At 37.2% G+C, this 17,310-nt stretch overlaps 2 protein-coding genes across 3 annotated transcripts; one reads left to right on the top strand and one right to left on the bottom strand.

The window, feature by feature from the left end:
* The first annotated feature begins 204 nt into the window (after positions 1 to 204).
* LOC124353577 lies at positions 205 to 15,396 on the top strand. The gene is made up of 2 exons (XM_046803480.1): positions 205 to 467; positions 14,099 to 15,396. Exons 1-2 carry the CDS (start codon positions 326 to 328, stop codon positions 14,740 to 14,742), a joined length of 786 nt encoding a protein of 261 aa, XP_046659436.1. The 5' UTR covers positions 205 to 325; the 3' UTR covers positions 14,743 to 15,396.
* On the bottom strand, positions 6,812 to 13,165 carry LOC124353576. Of its 2 annotated transcripts, XM_046803479.1 has the most exons (5): positions 13,032 to 13,159; positions 12,833 to 12,943; positions 11,576 to 11,820; positions 8,933 to 9,164; positions 6,812 to 7,637 (listed from the first exon to the last, which is right to left on the bottom strand). In XM_046803479.1, exons 3-5 carry the CDS (start codon positions 11,809 to 11,811, stop codon positions 6,903 to 6,905), a joined length of 1,203 nt encoding a protein of 400 aa, XP_046659435.1. In that variant the 5' UTR covers positions 11,812 to 11,820; positions 12,833 to 12,943; positions 13,032 to 13,159; the 3' UTR covers positions 6,812 to 6,902. The 2 variants fall into 2 exon arrangements, with proteins under 2 accessions (XP_046659435.1, XP_046659434.1); XM_046803478.1 differs by lacking the exon at positions 12,833 to 12,943 and having other exon boundaries at positions 13,032 to 13,165.
* Positions 15,397 to 17,310: the final 1,914 nt, after the last annotated feature.

Raw genomic sequence — 17,310 nt, 5'->3', positions numbered from 1 at the left:
GTTACCACGACACAAACACTCTGAACTTAACCCTTCTCGTCTTGTCCTGATACAGAATCGATCACTACCGAAGAATAAAGACCGCCTCGGGTCAAGCGGAGCGAGGAAGGAAGGTTAGTTCGGAGCGACATGGCAACAGTGTAGGCGGGCAAGGCGGGCCGCCTCGCCGCCAGATCTGGCAACACTGTAGGCGGGCTAGGCGGGCAGGACCGAGTATTGAGCGGACGGTGAGGGCTCGGAGCGATATATCTCGCAGTGTGCGGCGCGGTACAAGCGTTCCTGCAGCTAACCTGTAGGACTGTACAGTGTACATCCTGGTGACGATATGTGCAAGATGGACGTGACTCGGCTGATAGGACTGGTGCGGGTGAGGAGGGCGATCTGGGATCAGAAGGACTACAACTACAAAAACCGGGACGTCGTGAAACTCCTGTGGGACGAAGTGGCGGCAGAGCTGGACCGACCTTGTGAGTATTCCCGCCACAATTGATCAGCTGATTTAAAAACCGTGACGGTGATAAAATTTCCGGAAACGGAAACTACATTTTTAACCACCGCTTGTATTATCCTTTATAATTCCAAATTGCAAATAACCACTAAAAATCTCCCAATCCCTAATTATTTACTAATAAAACAATAAAATGTAATAAACAATGATATTTAAATTAAATCTGTATTCGCCAGGTTTCCGTGAGAAAACAGCGTCTTCTTTGACTCGCGCAGTCTTCGTTGCTATGGCAACCTTAAATTGTTGCATTTGTTGACAGCCTATCAGCTGTTAATGCATTCTTTCGTTGCCAGTCGGGCTTCGTTGGCTAGATTGTTTCTCGTTGCCTTCTGTAATATTTACACTTTACCGAATATAGCTGTTGCATAAAGGAGTAGACACTTCAAATAAAATAATGCAAACAGTAGGAATTTAATTCTCTCTTTAATATATTATTAACGTGTTAAAGCATTATCTTTTCTTGTAATATTTGAGTACAAACTACAATATTCTTGACTGGTACAACTGAAAAAATATGTTTCAACATGTACGTAATAACTGTATAGCAATAATTTAGTGCATAATGAGTTGAATTATTGAAATGTAATAATACAAATTACTCCGCACATTTTAGCAGCTCACGAAAATTGACATTTTAACATTAAAACAAAATGATTCGTTTAGTCTCGGGATATAATGGAATATAGTAGTAAAACCATTCAAGATAAATAAATAATTGCAAACAAATTAATAATTTACTCGTGATTAATCACGTGATTCGATAACATGTGGTATTTCAATTTGCCAATCAAACTCGCGAGTGAAGTTCTGGAATAAATTAATCTATGCGTAATGACTTGTTTCTGCATGTAATTTAACTTTCAATTTGCAATAATGTTGGCTATTCTGTCAAGTCCGTACCCGTGGGAGGTGGGTGGTGGGGGTGCATGTTGCCGGGGGGGGGGGGGATATACCCACCCAGTCACCCGCTAGAATTGATTGTTACCTATCATATTGATGATGGAACATATGTAACTATTATAAAACTCAAGGAACTGTTTAAATAAGCCTTTTTTAAAAAAAAACCAAGGAGAAAAACAAGGAATTTAATGCATGTCAACAATACTTTGATAAAATTAATTCAAATAATTTACAAATGAGAAAAATTATATTTGCTTCTAAAACGGGCTTGCTTCTGATGTTGTTTAACGTCAAACAGAAACATTATTCAAGCCAATTCAAAAACTCAATTTTAAACTATTTATTTATTTAAAGGTTAATTATGTAACATATTACCATTTTAGTTCTGAAGCGATATACACCTACCTGTTAATCACATAATCCTTTCCTTTCATCGAAAACAAATTGTCCCGTATCATAATTAATTGTCAGGATCAGTTGAATTTTGGTTAATTATTCTTTGTGATAAACGCGTGATAAAATTGTGTCTAAAAGTTTTCCAATGGAAGTTTTATGTATCTTTCTACAGTAAAGCTTAAACAATATCGTTTTTAGAAGCCTAGTTAAATTCAGTATTATCCAGTGTTTATTTGTTTGTCCGGACTGTGTTTTCCGTTTTAGATGAGATTTACACAGAGAAAATGTATTAAAGACGATCTTAAAACTTATTTATATTATTGTTTGTAACTATTAGAAAATCTTGAACTAACCCAATAGCTGTTTAGGTTCTAATCTCATTTTATTATGTTGTTTACAGACTGTGTCATCATTTTATAGCATTATTCCGAAAACAAGCTGAAATTTTTTATGGTATTTTCGTTTATACTGCAGATAAGAACAGTTTTGGCTTTCAAGTCAAATTTTATGTATGTAATAAATAATTGTCTAAACTTCCCGTAGTCAAAGTGATATATGACATGTTATTGGGGTTTTTATTCACTTCTGCTGAAAGATGTTGAGAAACTAAAATTACGTTTTATAAATTGGTTTAGAAGTACTGTGCAATGTTCTCAGTATCTTATGGGAAATTAAGAAGCCCAATGAAGAAGACAAAGAACTCTTTAGATGCAATCGTAAAAATATTTCAGTTGCCTAATTTCACAACCGATCTTGACAACTTGTTATAAACCTCGATTTCACTCACCACTCACAAAACGTTAGCCTACCTGTTACCGAATTCTCATTGAAAAATTTCGCACCGCACCGGGTGTCATTTTTTGGGTGTGACACCCACCCGGTCTCTCAACTTTAAGAGCAATGTACAAACAAACTACAAAATAAATCGCTGGCACAAAAGTTTTTTTTTCGGGGATTCCTCCACTAGCACTAGTTCAGCTCTATGTACAATTCGAGGATTCCCGCAAAAGAGCCTGACGCTGTCGTGGGGGATTCCCCTTCCCATACTCGCGATCTTTGACGTTTCAGTTGCAACATTTCTCATTTGTTTCATGAAGTGTGTTGTTGCGAATTGTATAACAATTCCTTTTCTGCCTAGTTAATTTTGTTTTGCTATTTCTTCATATTATAAATAATAATTTATCCATGAACTTTATCATATAAAAGTTATTGCTTTTTACTTTCGATGGGGTGACATCACCAACTTCCGCACCGGGTGCTACCCAAGGTAGCTTCTCTCTCAAATGATGGGCTTCGCTAGAAAGTATCACACTATATCTGGGGACCAGAGAGTCGAATACTTCACAGTAACTATACATATCTCAAACTGAGGTTGTTAATTGGGAAAAATGGGTATTTTCTGATTTATGAAGGAAAAGTAGTTATGAGTAAATAAATAAAGGTATTTTAGAGTAAAAGGTACAAGTTGTACTTCAAGTTCAGTTTTAGTTTTAGTTCTAAGTTGAAGTTTAAGTTGGTGGTGTTTTGGATCAGCAGTAGTGATAACAGCCTTATCAGTTGTGCATGATATAGACGACAAAGAGAGCAGCCCGGCTGAAACAATTGAACTCTTATCTGGACGCAGATAAGATACTTGTAATCTAAGTACACTCACTGGTCACGCTGCTTGTAAAAGTGGTCAGTCTTCCAAAGATTGTATCTTGATAATAACTGTACATATTGCTGTTGGAATAAATTCAATTCTTCAATTATTGTGCTTCTAGGACTCGCAGGCCACACCAGCATATAGTGCGACCTTTGACATTTAGCTAAGCGATGTTAGGTCGTGTTCAAACTGGAGATTCATTCTTCACTAATGTCTTGATAAGCCGTGATCGACAACCGTTCTGATTAAACCGAATAAAAGCGAACAAGCATAGATCAAAGGTTATACCATTACACTGATAAGTATACTCTTTGTCAGCTATCAACAATGTTGGAATCATATTTTATCAGTGTGACTGTGACTGTATTTTGCGATGATTTTTTATATAATCAGTTTTACAATGTCAGGTAAGTTTCTTCGGAAAAAATGCACGCGAAATCTGTAACTAATTCCAGCCCACACTTTACACATACCTGTTACTAGACCAGTGTTTAACTTAGTTTTGTTTACAGCTACAGTTTGCTTGTATTCGCTCTAAAAACCAGAACATGTAAACCAATGGTTGAGGGTTTTATCTGAAACATCTTAAACATTTTCACAATTTTATTATTGAATAAAGCCTTACAAATTGCTCTGAGTTTGTTTATTTGTGCCACTACATAGTTTATTGTATACCTAAACATTAAGTGTGTTAGTTTAAACAGACGATAAAATGCGTCTTCATATTGCATTATGCTTCAATTCGGTATCCTATTGTATGTGTTAATATTTAAACGAATAAGCATACAAGTAACAGGCGTAAAAAGTTCCATTTCACTCAAAAATGTAATAAAATCCCATACTTAGTAGTTGTTTGTTTGAAATTAGTTTTTGACGGTAGAAGGATTGTAAAGGGAACAGAATTTTCCCGGAATCGGTGTACAAACAATCAGTAACACTACGTTTCGAGATCTGCAATCTGATCCCTTCCTCAGATGAAAAACTAACCTAACACATAACTACAATTAAGTTAAAATAAACTAATCATACCAGAGCGCTGTGACACACACAAGCCAAGACACAACTAAGATGTGTCAGCTTCATGCACACTAACTCTAAAACATCCACCCAGCAGGGATCACTTCTGGCTGGTTTATACCTTTCAGTTGAACCCATCACTGGGCACAGCAAAAACCGATGTGTCACTTCAGTCTGGGCAACCTTATGGATGTCCAGTAGCGGCACATCACTAACCGCAAATGTTGAGATTCTGGGGTTCATGGGCAATTCGATAGGTCTAGTCTACTGTGGAAGATGACTGTTGGAGTTGGTGGGGTTTGTTCCCTTACCTCAGAGGTTCTTGTTAACCTCAACAAGGGTGTGGCACCCCCTGCCTACTTTGACTGGAGAGGCTGGTTCAGAGCTGGCCTCCCCTTCTTCCGGGATGACTTTGAGATGTAGTGCCCTAATTCTTCCTCATGGATCTCGATAGGAGGCGGCCCCTACTACCTAACCTTACCCATCCTGCTGAATATCCTATCACTCCGGAAGCAGCGCAAAGGTTCTTACAGGACTAAGTGCAATTTATAAGCTTCTTGTCCTTATATATCTTCTTTAAGAGAAAAAAAAAACTCTAAAACATGCACTTAATAAATCCAAAACACTTTTAAAACTGAACTATAGAATACAGGTTACAGAAGATCTGCAATTACCGACCAACTATATAGAGATCTTGGGGTTGTGTACATCTTACAAGTGGAGAGAATTAGCACCCTGAGGAGTCTTTCAATTATTTTAGCGTAAGACCCATGGAAAGAAGGGCTTCTGAAACGCAATACTTTTGAAAAATTAATTTATGGTTTTTTTACGTAACGGCTTATGTTTAAGCTATCATAAATGGTTTCACAGTATACTCCAGTAAATAACATACAAATGACAATATACGATATATAGTTGCGCAGATGCACAAATTATCACCATTTTGTTATTACAAAGATGAAAGAATAAGAATATAAAGTCAAATTTATCCAATAGTCGGATGTCAACTGACCTGTGTGCATGTCCGGGGCAATCATTTAGTTCTCAAACTAAAACGCTAATATTATATTAACATCATTGCTCAATAATTTGTATTGAGATTACTAAGTACCGGTACTTACAACACGTGTCGCTTAACAGGCTTCGCTGAAGTTGCATCGTAATTTCAAGTTTATAGTTAATTCCATTACCCTACATGTATTACTATGTCACACGTTGAAATCTCATATAATTGTGCTCAGTTTCCCTACAAATTTATCAATTCTATAACCCTGCAATTTACTTGTTGCCATCACGGTTTCCCCATGGATTGACACTCAGTCAAACCCCTCGGAGTATCATGCGCCATCATCGAACTCGGTGTTACTTAAATAGAAATGAAGTTTTCACAAAGTAATAAATGATGTGTATTTCATATAAACCCTTGTAGGTCTATGTGTCCTAGCCAGTTGTCCTAGAGACAGAGAATAAATATTAGCTCATCAGAGACTTCGTGATTACAAAGAATCAAGCGACTCTAGAGAGAGTATAAATCTGTAGCCTGGATAAATGTACTCTTAGCTTATAATATGTAGAATTGGTCGAGCTTCTGAAGATTAGGGTGTTGCTGATCTACGGAGTATGTGAATACTGAGATCAAACCTCGCTGTCCAACATATCCCAATAATAAAAGCAGCTGGTCTGGCTAAAAAACTATTCCATCTCAAATATAACGTAGTTATGGTGGAAGGGTTGTACTTCTAAGAGGAGCATCTGGAATCTGACGCTGTCACAGACTTGACTCCTGGAATCTGGAGTCATGTATGCTTGAAGAGATCCAAACAAACGGCGGCCAAGAAGCTCAAAATGAACTCTTTACATCGTTTCGACATCAGAGACACCTAGACAACCTAATGTAGTGTAATATTGGTAAAGAGGTATTCTCATTGTCTCATCAGGTGTATAATTATCATACGCCGCACTAAGCGGAAGGTGAACTGGAACTAAATTCAACTTTCACTTTGAAACAACCTTTCCCACGTTTGTTGTATATTAATTAAACAAACCTTGCAAGCGGGCATGGCGGCGAAAGCAAAACATCCCTCGAAATAGTGGGAGAGGAGGGGAGGGAGGGAGGGAGGGAGAGAGAGGGCGAGGATAAGGTTAGTGAGAGGGATTGGGGAGGGAGAGGGGAAGAGAGAAAACTTCAACATTCAATACAAACCTAGAAAAGTGACAGGCTTTTGGATCTCTTCAGACGAACAGATTCCAGTAGTCAAGTCTGTGACAATGTTTAATTTGTGTTGAGTGTTTAATTTACGGAAATTATTAACTCGTGTCTGAAGGAAACATAAGACAAACTGAATAGCAATAATTTATTAAAGCTGCTGCTGATTTATATAAAATAATAAAGCAAAAATAGCAGCATTTGGTGCTTAATAATGTTAATTAAATAGGTTACATAAATTTCACTTTGGCTCCACGCAGACTGATATGATGTGACTCTTCAGTAGTGTTCTTTTTCAAAATGGGTTTAGGCATCGCACGTTCACCCTCTTTTTCAGTCACATCTGGGTGTTCGTCCTTTTCTTCCTCTTCGACTGATACTGAAGCATTGTCCCTCAAACTTATCTGTCTGTCAGCCTTAACCGTTATCTTCTTCAGCAAGGTCCGAATGAATCTCTCAACGTCTTCTCTGACCTCCAGGTAGATCTCACCGGCGCTGCTCACCGAGGGCAGCAGGTTCTCCAGGATGGAAGATATGACTTCGTCGGCGATGATTTCTGCACTCCTGGTCCTCGCGACGACCACAGTCATCAGCAGAGAATTGAGGATATTCGAGGCGGCCACCACAGCGCTCTTCCTGGGCTCCTCCAGAGCGGACTCCACTGACGGACAGACCTTCCTCAGCATGGACTCCACGACTCCTATAACTGTGACGTAACCAGTTCCACGAGAAGCTATGGCAGCGCACCTCTCCACCAGTTCCCTGACGAAGTCCAACACCGATTGTCTCTCCTCGTCTATTTCTGACGTCACCACAGGACGGTCGAACGGCACGTCGATTTCCTCCAGCTCCAGTTCCTCCCTGTGGAGGTTGAGGTGGTGGACATACTCGGCCACGAACAGCGTCGGCTGCTGGGGTTGTTTCTTCACCAGCTGCCTGTAGACCAGTTCAAGGAGGATGGAAAGCTGGAAATATCAAACCACGGACATTCGTAGTGCTCAAAAACCACCTTTGCTCTAGTACCTTATTGCAAATTTTAAAGAATTCCATTAACAGGCACTGTTTATGTCTTGAAACGTGTCTGTAAATAACGAAAACATTATAAACAAACATGTAAAACGTGTTTTGTCAGATTACCAACACTAAATACATTATTCTACTACCGTACTTCATAAGTTCTGTTGGTAATTTCTAAAATAAAAAGACATAATTAATGCAAACCATTATTAAATTGTTTTTTCTAAATTTAATACTTGTAGAATTATTAGAGTAAAAGCATTGTTGACAATCTTCGTCACAATAATTTTCAGGAAAGATATATTTTCCAGGTTATCTAGGTTTGGTTGTTTAATTTCTCTAATAAACAAAGTGATTCTGTAAGACGGGTCTAGGAGTTGTGCGCAGGTCGAATCGAAAGACTTGGCTTGAAGAATCACAAAGAACGGTCACATCTTTCAAATTTGACAAATTAGATTGAACTGATAAGGGGCAAGGCAGATTCGGATGATTTGAGGAAATCTTAAATTATTCTGTCGGAAAGCTTGTCATGTTCTACACTACAAGTTTGGAAATTCCTAGACAAAAAGTGTAAGTTTTCCTCTAAAGTTTGTCCATAGAAAGCGTTTTAAAATCTCAAGACTTTATAATGTAATTAATAGAAATAGTTTTTGTAAAGTAACTTTTCAGTTTTAATTCTTAAAAATACATACACTTTTAACAGGTGAATAGAGTCAGTTTTATTTCAAAAAGCGTTAAGAACCAATGAAATAAGCTGAATTTAGTGTGGAAGATAACATTTGGAGGTTAAGTGGTAGAGAGGACTTTTAAGTCCTAACTTCGCCTCTGTAAATAAAGTCATTTTTCATTTCATTTCATTTTCATTTCATATGTTATAATCTGCTCAGAACATGAAAAAACCTCATCCTCATCCTCGGATAACTGATGAGGAAAGCAGAGCTTTTGAGTGGGCAAAGAGTCTTCGACTTTTTTTATCTCTTTAGACGCATGTGGAATCCGAATTCCAGGACTCCAGGCCACAGGGCATTGTCTACAAGCACTACTGGTTGGTGAAATAGAGCTAAACTGTGGTAATACTTGCACTACAAAAATACATTTTCCAGAGAAACCAACAAACTCAAAGTTGTTCTACTGATTCACTGTTCACTGAATCTCAGTACAGTGAATGGTGATTGATGTTTTTTCGTAATTACACTTGTACGTAGACATGTACGCAATACACCGAATCCTTACAATGATTTACCTCGGGGTGATCCTTGATGTAGGTGCTGTTGTCCATCTTGGTCCTATGTCTCAGGAGTGCAAGACTGACTTCCTGGGAAGTCGTGAGCTCGATGCCTTTAACATTGTGCTTCCTGGCCGCCCCTCTCAACCCCAAGAGCCGCAAGAAGTTCAGATCTCTCAACCGGTCTTCCTCCAGATCGTGGGACGTCTTCGCCTGCAGCCGAAGTACGAGCTCTCGCAGACTCTTCCATCTCACAATACAACCGACACATTACTAACGACCATCGATATCTGGTAAAAACTATCATATCCAGATTATCCATTGAACAATCGATACTATGTAGATTGTCAGTCGAGAATAATATGTTATAGAATCTGATCGAATAGAATGATGGTTGCAACCAACTGATTAAGGAATTGATATAAAGTCGTCCGAACACGTTTATATACTAAAATATTATGTTTAATCTCCAATCATAAGAAGTAATCATTAAAGGTGTACCCAAATAAAATGTTGCAAAACAGAGGACACAGCTAGCGATAAGGATCTGCTATTTTTTCAACATTTTAGTACAAAAGTTATAAAAGGATAACAGGATTTCAAAACTTATTTTGAACAAACGAAAGTTTTACAAGAATTAAACACTTTTGAGAATTGGGCTATATCCTTTTCAGCTATCATTATATATTTGTTTGTGTTAAAAAGCTAAAGAAACCATATGTATGAAGATTTTTTTTACAGTAGAGAAGAGTATACATTCCAATGGTCTATCCGCTTCAGCTATCATTATATATTTGTTTGTGCTAAAAGAAGCTAAAGGAACCTTATGTACGAAGAATTTATTTTACAGTTGAGAATATTAAACATTCCAATGGACTATCCTCTTCAGCTATCATTATATATTTGTTTGTGCTAAAAGAACCTAAATAAACCTTATGTACGAAGAGTTAATTTTACAGTAGAGAAGAGTATACATTCCAATGGTCCCTTCAGGTATCATTATATATTTGTATGTTCTAAAATAAGCCAAAGGAACCTTATGTGAAGAGTTTATTTTAGGGTAGAGAAGAGTATACATTCCAATGGTCCCTCTTCAGGTATCATTATATATTTGTATGTTCTAAAATAAGCCAAAGGAACCTTATGTGAAGAGTTTATTTTAGGGTAGAGAAGAGTATACATTCCAATGGTCCCTTCAGGTATCATTATATATTTGTATGTGCTAGAATAAGCCAAAGGAAACTTATGTATGAAGAGTTTCTTTTAGGGTAGAGAAGAGTATACATTCCAATGGTCTATCCTCTTCAACTATCATTATATATTTGTTTGTGCTAAAAGAAGCTAAAGGAACCTTATGTATGAAGAGTTTTTTTACAGTAGAGAAGAATACATTCCAATGGTCCCTTCAGTTATCATTATATATTTGTTTGTGCTAAAAGAAGCTAAAGGAACCTTATTTATGAAGAGTTTATTTTAGAGTAGAGAAGAGTATACATTCCAATGGTCTATCCTCTTCAGCTATCATTATATATTTGTTTGTGCTAAAAGAAACTAAAGGAACCTTATTTATGAAGAGTTTATTTTACAGTAGAGAAGAGTAAACATTCCAATCCTAAACGTACCGTTCTTTTCCTGTAACGTAACGATGGCAAGTGGTCGACACCTTGTTATCCTGGCAAAGAAGTGTGTGCTCTGTAAGTTTGTTCTAGACGGAGTATAATTACTTTCTGGCACTTCAGTCTGACCTGAAAATTGGACTAACTTTCCAGATAGACTCAGAGAAACAAGAGATTTTGGACTAGTCGTCGTAATCATAAATAAAGACGAATTCGTCAAAATCGCATTGTTTTCGTCAGTGTTTTTGAATACACACCACAATAGTGTTTGCAGCTTTAGAAAGACGTGTGCTCAATTCTTGATGATTGAAAAAATATTTGACTTTCGTCAATGTTTTATTTTTCACTCCTCAACGATGTGATCTAGATTTGAAAGACTATATAATTTACTTTTATTAGCTCTTACAGTTGTAGTACAAATAAGATTGGCCTGTAAATGTTAAAAAATGGATACACTGAGTGATAATATTTAGTAGCTTTACTCAATGGCTACTCTGAGTGACACTATCTAGTAGCTTTACTCAATGGCTACACTGAGTGACACTACTTAGTGGCTTTACTTAATGACTATATTGAGTGACACTACTCAACTTTACTCAATGGGTACACTGAGTAACAACACTCAGTAATTTTACTTTGCTCAATTGCTACACTGAGTAACACTTCTTAGTAATTTTACGTAATGGATATACTAGGTAACAATACTTATTACCTTTATTCAATGACTACACTGAGTACCACTACTCAGTAATTTTACTTGATTCAATGGCTACACTGAGTGACACTTCTTTTCTTAATGGATACTCTAGGTAACACTACTTAGTAGCTTTACTTAATGGCTATACTGCGTGACACTACTCAGTAACTTTACTTTACTCAACGGCTACACTAAGTGGCACTATTCAGTACCTTTACTTTACTGAATGGCAACACTGAGTGATGCTACATAGTAACTTTACCCAATGGCTACACTGAGTGATACTACTGAGTAACTTCACTTTACCGAATGGCTACCATGGGTGCCGTAACTTCCGCACCAGATTACCTTGCTCCTCGCGACTCCAGATGATGTAACTGAAGTCCCTCCTCGTTTCCCGACTCAGTAGTAAGTTTGCTTTTCATGTCGTCGTCCTTCCACTGGATGGTCGCCTTGCTGCTTCCTCTCTTTGTGCCTGGGGCCAACAGAATACTTTTCTTTTTGGTGGTTTCAGTTTTCTGTTTGGTGGTTTCTTTGTCCTCGAGCAAGTCCGATCCCTCCCTCAGGTCGTGGCCTTCGGCCATAGAACTTGTCTGCTTAACATAATTGGCTTGTTTACATCGTGGGGAGGGGGTGACAAATATGAATGCTTAGTTTTACAAATATAAAGCTATCCTGGTTTTTCCACATTAATCGAATACTACGATGATTCATGTTGATTAGTGTACTATAAATTTTATAAAATTGAAGTTTCACTGTTAGGAACTATCATAATATAATCTAAATTTGCTATACAAACTGCTAAGATTCGAGATATATTTCAATGCAAGAAAATCCTTTCTTTAAAGCAACAAGCTAAGGATTGGAGATTGGATTCCAAAGTTTGGAAGAGAGGACAGAAATGGTTACTTCACACATCTAAAGGTATAAATCTAAAAGAGTTCAGTTATATGGTCAAGCCACCTAGGTCTACAGAATACTATCAGTTGATAAACATATCGGTGTCTCCTAAATCTGGGCTACCGCAATGTATGTCCAGGACTGGTCCATCACTAATCGAAATGCCGAGATATTCGGGTGCAATGGTAGATAGATCGATAAGTCTAGCCTTCTGCGGCGGATTACTGCTGGGGTTGGTGGAGCTCCTTAAGTTTTAAAAAGAGCTGCTGGTCTGGACATAAGATAGTGATACCCTTTCCTGCTTTGACTGGAGATGCTGGTGCAGGGCTGGCCTAACCTTTTTTCAAGGTGACATGACGGAGATATAGTTCGCTAACCCTCCCATGAATCTCGACAAGTGGCGGCCCCTATCCTTAACCTTACCCATCCTGAATACCATGTCACTCTGGAAGCAAGGCCAATGGTTCTTTTAGGACTAAGTTAAAGAGAGGTTTCTCAGGTTCTTGAACGAATACAATGTTTTTTTTTTCAAAATCAATGTGACAAAATATATCTTATTTTATAGAATAAATAAGTAATAAATACAAGTGAGCTTAGCGGCACAATGCCAAGGTAAAGTTTCTCCCCTTCGTCCTGAATCCGACTCTTACAGCGTGTCGATTTGACTTACTGATTGAATATTGAGTGTGAGAATATTTTACTTACGAAAGGCTTTCTTAACAATCGGTCTGTAGTTGTGATTAAAACAGTTATTCCTCTTTACGGCAGAAACTCCCCATACATTAATCACTCTTGATCAGTTACTTAACATGAGGCCTGTTCAAAATATAAGAAAGTTCTAAATATTTGTCACATCAATCTGCAACTTTGAGTGGAAAGTATTAAAGGGAATTGAATAAGTTACCTGAAATGTGTTCCTTAGAGGTGACACTGAAATAGGCTACAATTCACACGAAGCAAGTTGAATTGCAACGAATACCAAACGAATGAACTTTAACCCATAAGTGTTTTTGTTTATTCTTATCACATGTTTCGTTTGAAAAATATAGTCAAAGAGTTTGAAATTAAACAGTTGTCAGTATTCACACTATACACAATATTTACACTCGTTTCTTATATGTCGAGGACAATCAATATAAATAAACACGTAGTAGTTAAAAAAATTATATATAATATAAACCAAAAAGATCCTACATTTAACCTCTGAAGAGTACTATTGCTGGGTATTGCTTCCAATTGAGCTTTGTGTTTGCGCTTTATTGACTGAAATATTCCAAATTTGATTTCAATACATTTTGGTTCGTTTAATGTCTAATTCAGTTCTGGAGGTTTATACAACCTTTAAACAACCTCACTAACTCTAAAACATGCACTTAATAAAAAACTAAACACAACACTAATTATTAAAACTGAACTACAGAATATAGGTCACAATAGATCTGCATTCGTCGACCAACCACCTACGATTGTAGAGTTAGTTTTTTATTACGTGCTTGTTTTAGAGTTAGTGAAGTTGACACACAACATGGTCTGTGATTCCTGACTTACGCGTGTCACAACGCTCTGGTATGATTCGTTTATATTTAACCTAGTTTGTAATTATGTATTAGGTTAGTTATTTACCTGAAGAAGAGATCAGATTGCAGATCTCTAAACGTAGTGTTACTGCTTTTATGTATCGCTGAACGATGGAAAATGTCCGGAAAAATCCTGTTTCCTTCTTAACCTTTCGCACTTTTTAAACTTTATTATTACGATGTATATTTTATAAAAAAACTACTTACTGAGAGCTTAACTTATTGAAATCGTCTCTTTTTCCACAGGTAAACTCTTGACAGATCTTAGAGGATGTACTCCTTAGTATTTCCTAATAAGGACGTGGCCAGTGTCCAGAATTGGTATTATAAGTAAAGCCATTGAAACCATCCTATCATAAATTCGAACCTAATAAAAAATTTCCTCTTGTTGCAGTGGACAAGGTTAGAAAACGATGGAAGAACCTGAGAGACATGTTCCGCAATGAGATCAAGAAGATTCTTCTAGAAGCCGGGGACAGTCTTCCGGAGGAGTTCGTCTCCACGTGGACTCACTTCGAGGACATGGTATTCCTGAAGGACCAGATCGTGACCAAGAAGACTCTGAGGAACCTGAATATCACCGGCGTGGACTTGAACGATTCGGACGACGAAGAACTCGTGGAGATCCCCGTGTCTCCGGTCAACTTCGAGGAGGACGACGAGGAAGTGAATGGGGGAGAACCCCTGGACGGTCTGGCTTCCATGGAAGTTCCCCAGAATCTGTCTGAAATCATCCCTTCCGAATATCAAAAGTTAGACCATTTCCTCAAGCCCTCCGTTCCTCCGAGGAAACGGAAAAGGGAGCCCGAGTACATGAACGGTTACTACCAGCAGAGTCTCCAGGTGGACGACGACTACCACTTCCTGGTCAGCTTTCTCCCCTCCATGAAGCAGATGCCCCTGCAGACCAAGATGTGGTTCAGACTGAAGATGCAGGAGTTGCTCTACTCCTGTACTGTCAGCGAGGTCACCTCTGTGTATGGACTCGGCGCTGCCATTGATATGACAGAGAGTAAACCACCATGTAACCCCGAATAAAGTGGTCTGAAAAGGTGTCAAAGGTGCTACTCGTCAAACGTCTTTCATCAAGTTCTTGTTTACTTTATTTTTGTTGAATTTGAAAAACCAGTCGTGATGTAATCTGATTTTAAATTTTAGTGTTTTTATTGTTAAATAATATATTGTTAGATCGCATCGCTTTATAACAGGACACCCATTGCAGTAAGTTACATTGAAGTTCTCACTTAATTTTTCTGGACTTTTAGATTTTAAATTTACCGTAAGGAAAAAACTCCAATACAGTGTAATCTTTCATTAGTTAAAACCCATGTTCTTTAACGCTAACAAAATTTCCAAACAATAAATCTTCTTTTACGACAACATATCAAAATCTCAATAAAGGCTCACAGTAAATTTTACGTGGTACAGCAAAACAATCCATAAATTATTGAACTGTCTACAGTGAACTAACCAGTGATATTCTCCTCTTTATACTTACTTTTAACATTTGATGCTGTATTTGGCTATATAGTTATGGGTGAATTTGTACTAGTGATGTGTAAGACTGAGTGTAAAGTAAAATTTACTTTTGTAAAATTTTTAGAATCTCTAGTTTTGTATATATTAGTGTATCTACCATAAAGAAGAAAGTCGCTATTTGTACATAATAAATAATAGTTATTACAGTCCAGAGTTCAGTGTTATTTAATTTCCTGAGAGACAGCCTTGTTTACAATCAAGATTGTTACATAATGATTAAATGTTATTCCGTAAACGTGTATGAGCGATTCTGGTTCGTTTGAATTATATTTCCGACGCCAATGATGTATTAGAAAATATATAAAAAGGTGCATTTTCATGGCCATTGTAATTTGCGTAGGTCTAGTATTTTTGTGCCATGGTTGATTTTACCTTGTTTCCCCGATCAAGAAAATATATATACATACACAGATCTGAGAAGCCTACTTCTGTCAAAAGACAACTAAGATGAGTTGTATAACATTCTAAACTTATAGTAAAAGTTAGATTAATGCCTTTGTCTTTTCTTGCATTAGAGCATTCTGCAATAACACAATGTTTACACAGAACAGCTGATAAGTTTAACAGGCTCTCTCAATTAATTAATATTTGTTTGCTGAAATGCAATGCAGATACCAAAATGGGCGTTTCGCTAATTTATAGACGATTGTTGTACGCCATTGTGGCGTAGACCGGAAGGATTTTAGAAATTTGAGTAGACTTGCATGTTAGCCAACGATCCTAAGAATGCCATGTAAAATTTCACTGCAATCAGTCCAGTAGTTTTACGTCACACACACACACACACACACACAAACGCGCGCGCGCACGCACGCACGCAAACAGACACTATTACGTTGTTTATACTAGTATAGACTGGTAAAGTTACTGGGGCTAAAATAACGACGGTTTAGTTAAAAATAAACTAATATGATCTCGCGTTGCAAAGTAATTTTCTACTCGGTTAACGTGCCTGCTCCTTCTATTAGGTTAAAACTCCCTCTAAATAGGGTTATATACCTGACATGGAAATAAGCTGCTTACTTAGTTATCTAGTTATACAAGCAACCTTCATACAGTTTATGGACATCCCTTCCACCAAACTCTTGTAGTTAACCCAATTTTAGATCCTCTGGATGTAATTCTCTGATTACTTTTTTATAAAATTAAGATTTATTTTTAAAATAATAACTGTATGTATACAATAATTAAAATCTGCTAAAATAATTGTACTTCTAGTCTAATAATGATTAAACAATTTTATGTTTTGTGAACATTACATTATAAATCAAACTTTACCCGTCCTTTTTGTCTAAAAAAACAGTAAAAAAAGATGTCATTTTAATGATACTTGAATAATTCAACAATTCTCCAGCAGTGCACCCAACGATGGCAGAAACTTTTAACTTAAATCAAACATCGCGCTTCATTTCCAAGGGTTTATGTTAATTATTTTACCTTCTCAAACCTTTGTAGAGCAGCCATCTTGAAATCATAAATATACATATACCAGTATAAGAACAAGAGACTTGAATACGATATAACTATTCCCTTTCGAAACCATGAACTGTTGTAATATCAAAGTCATGATTATATTTGATATTTAACTGGAATTTTTGAAATAACCAGACCATTTCCAGAAGACTAACGCTGTAACAGATATGTCTCATCAGATACACAAGCGAGTGCAAATGAGAGAATGAGAACACCACTTCATCTTGATTACATTTGTTTGTAGTCTAGGTGTCTCTGATGTCGATGTAGAGAGTTCGTTTTGAGCTCCTTCGTCGCCGACTGTTTTGGATCTCTTCAGATGGATGTCGATTCCAGATTCCAGCAGTCAAGTATGTGACATCGTCAGACTCCAGACGCTGCACTAATTGGAAGGTGAACTGGAGCTGAACTTAACATTCTTATTGGATAAAACCTTTCTACCATTGTTCTACGTTATGTGAAGTAATGACTGTATTGGGAAACCTTTTGGTGAAACAGTTTACCGTTAAAAAGAGAAGTCTGTAGTTTTGCACGATTGCTTCCTGTTAGGGTAGTACAATCCACCGTCCGTTAATTGCAGAAATCACAGTAAAT

Source organism: Homalodisca vitripennis, chromosome 2, assembly GCF_021130785.1.
Source record: "Homalodisca vitripennis isolate AUS2020 chromosome 2, UT_GWSS_2.1, whole genome shotgun sequence".
Lineage (NCBI taxonomy): Eukaryota > Metazoa > Arthropoda > Insecta > Hemiptera > Cicadellidae > Homalodisca > Homalodisca vitripennis.
Note: the sequence above shows the minus strand (reverse complement) of the source record. Positions and strands in the feature narration are given on the sequence as shown.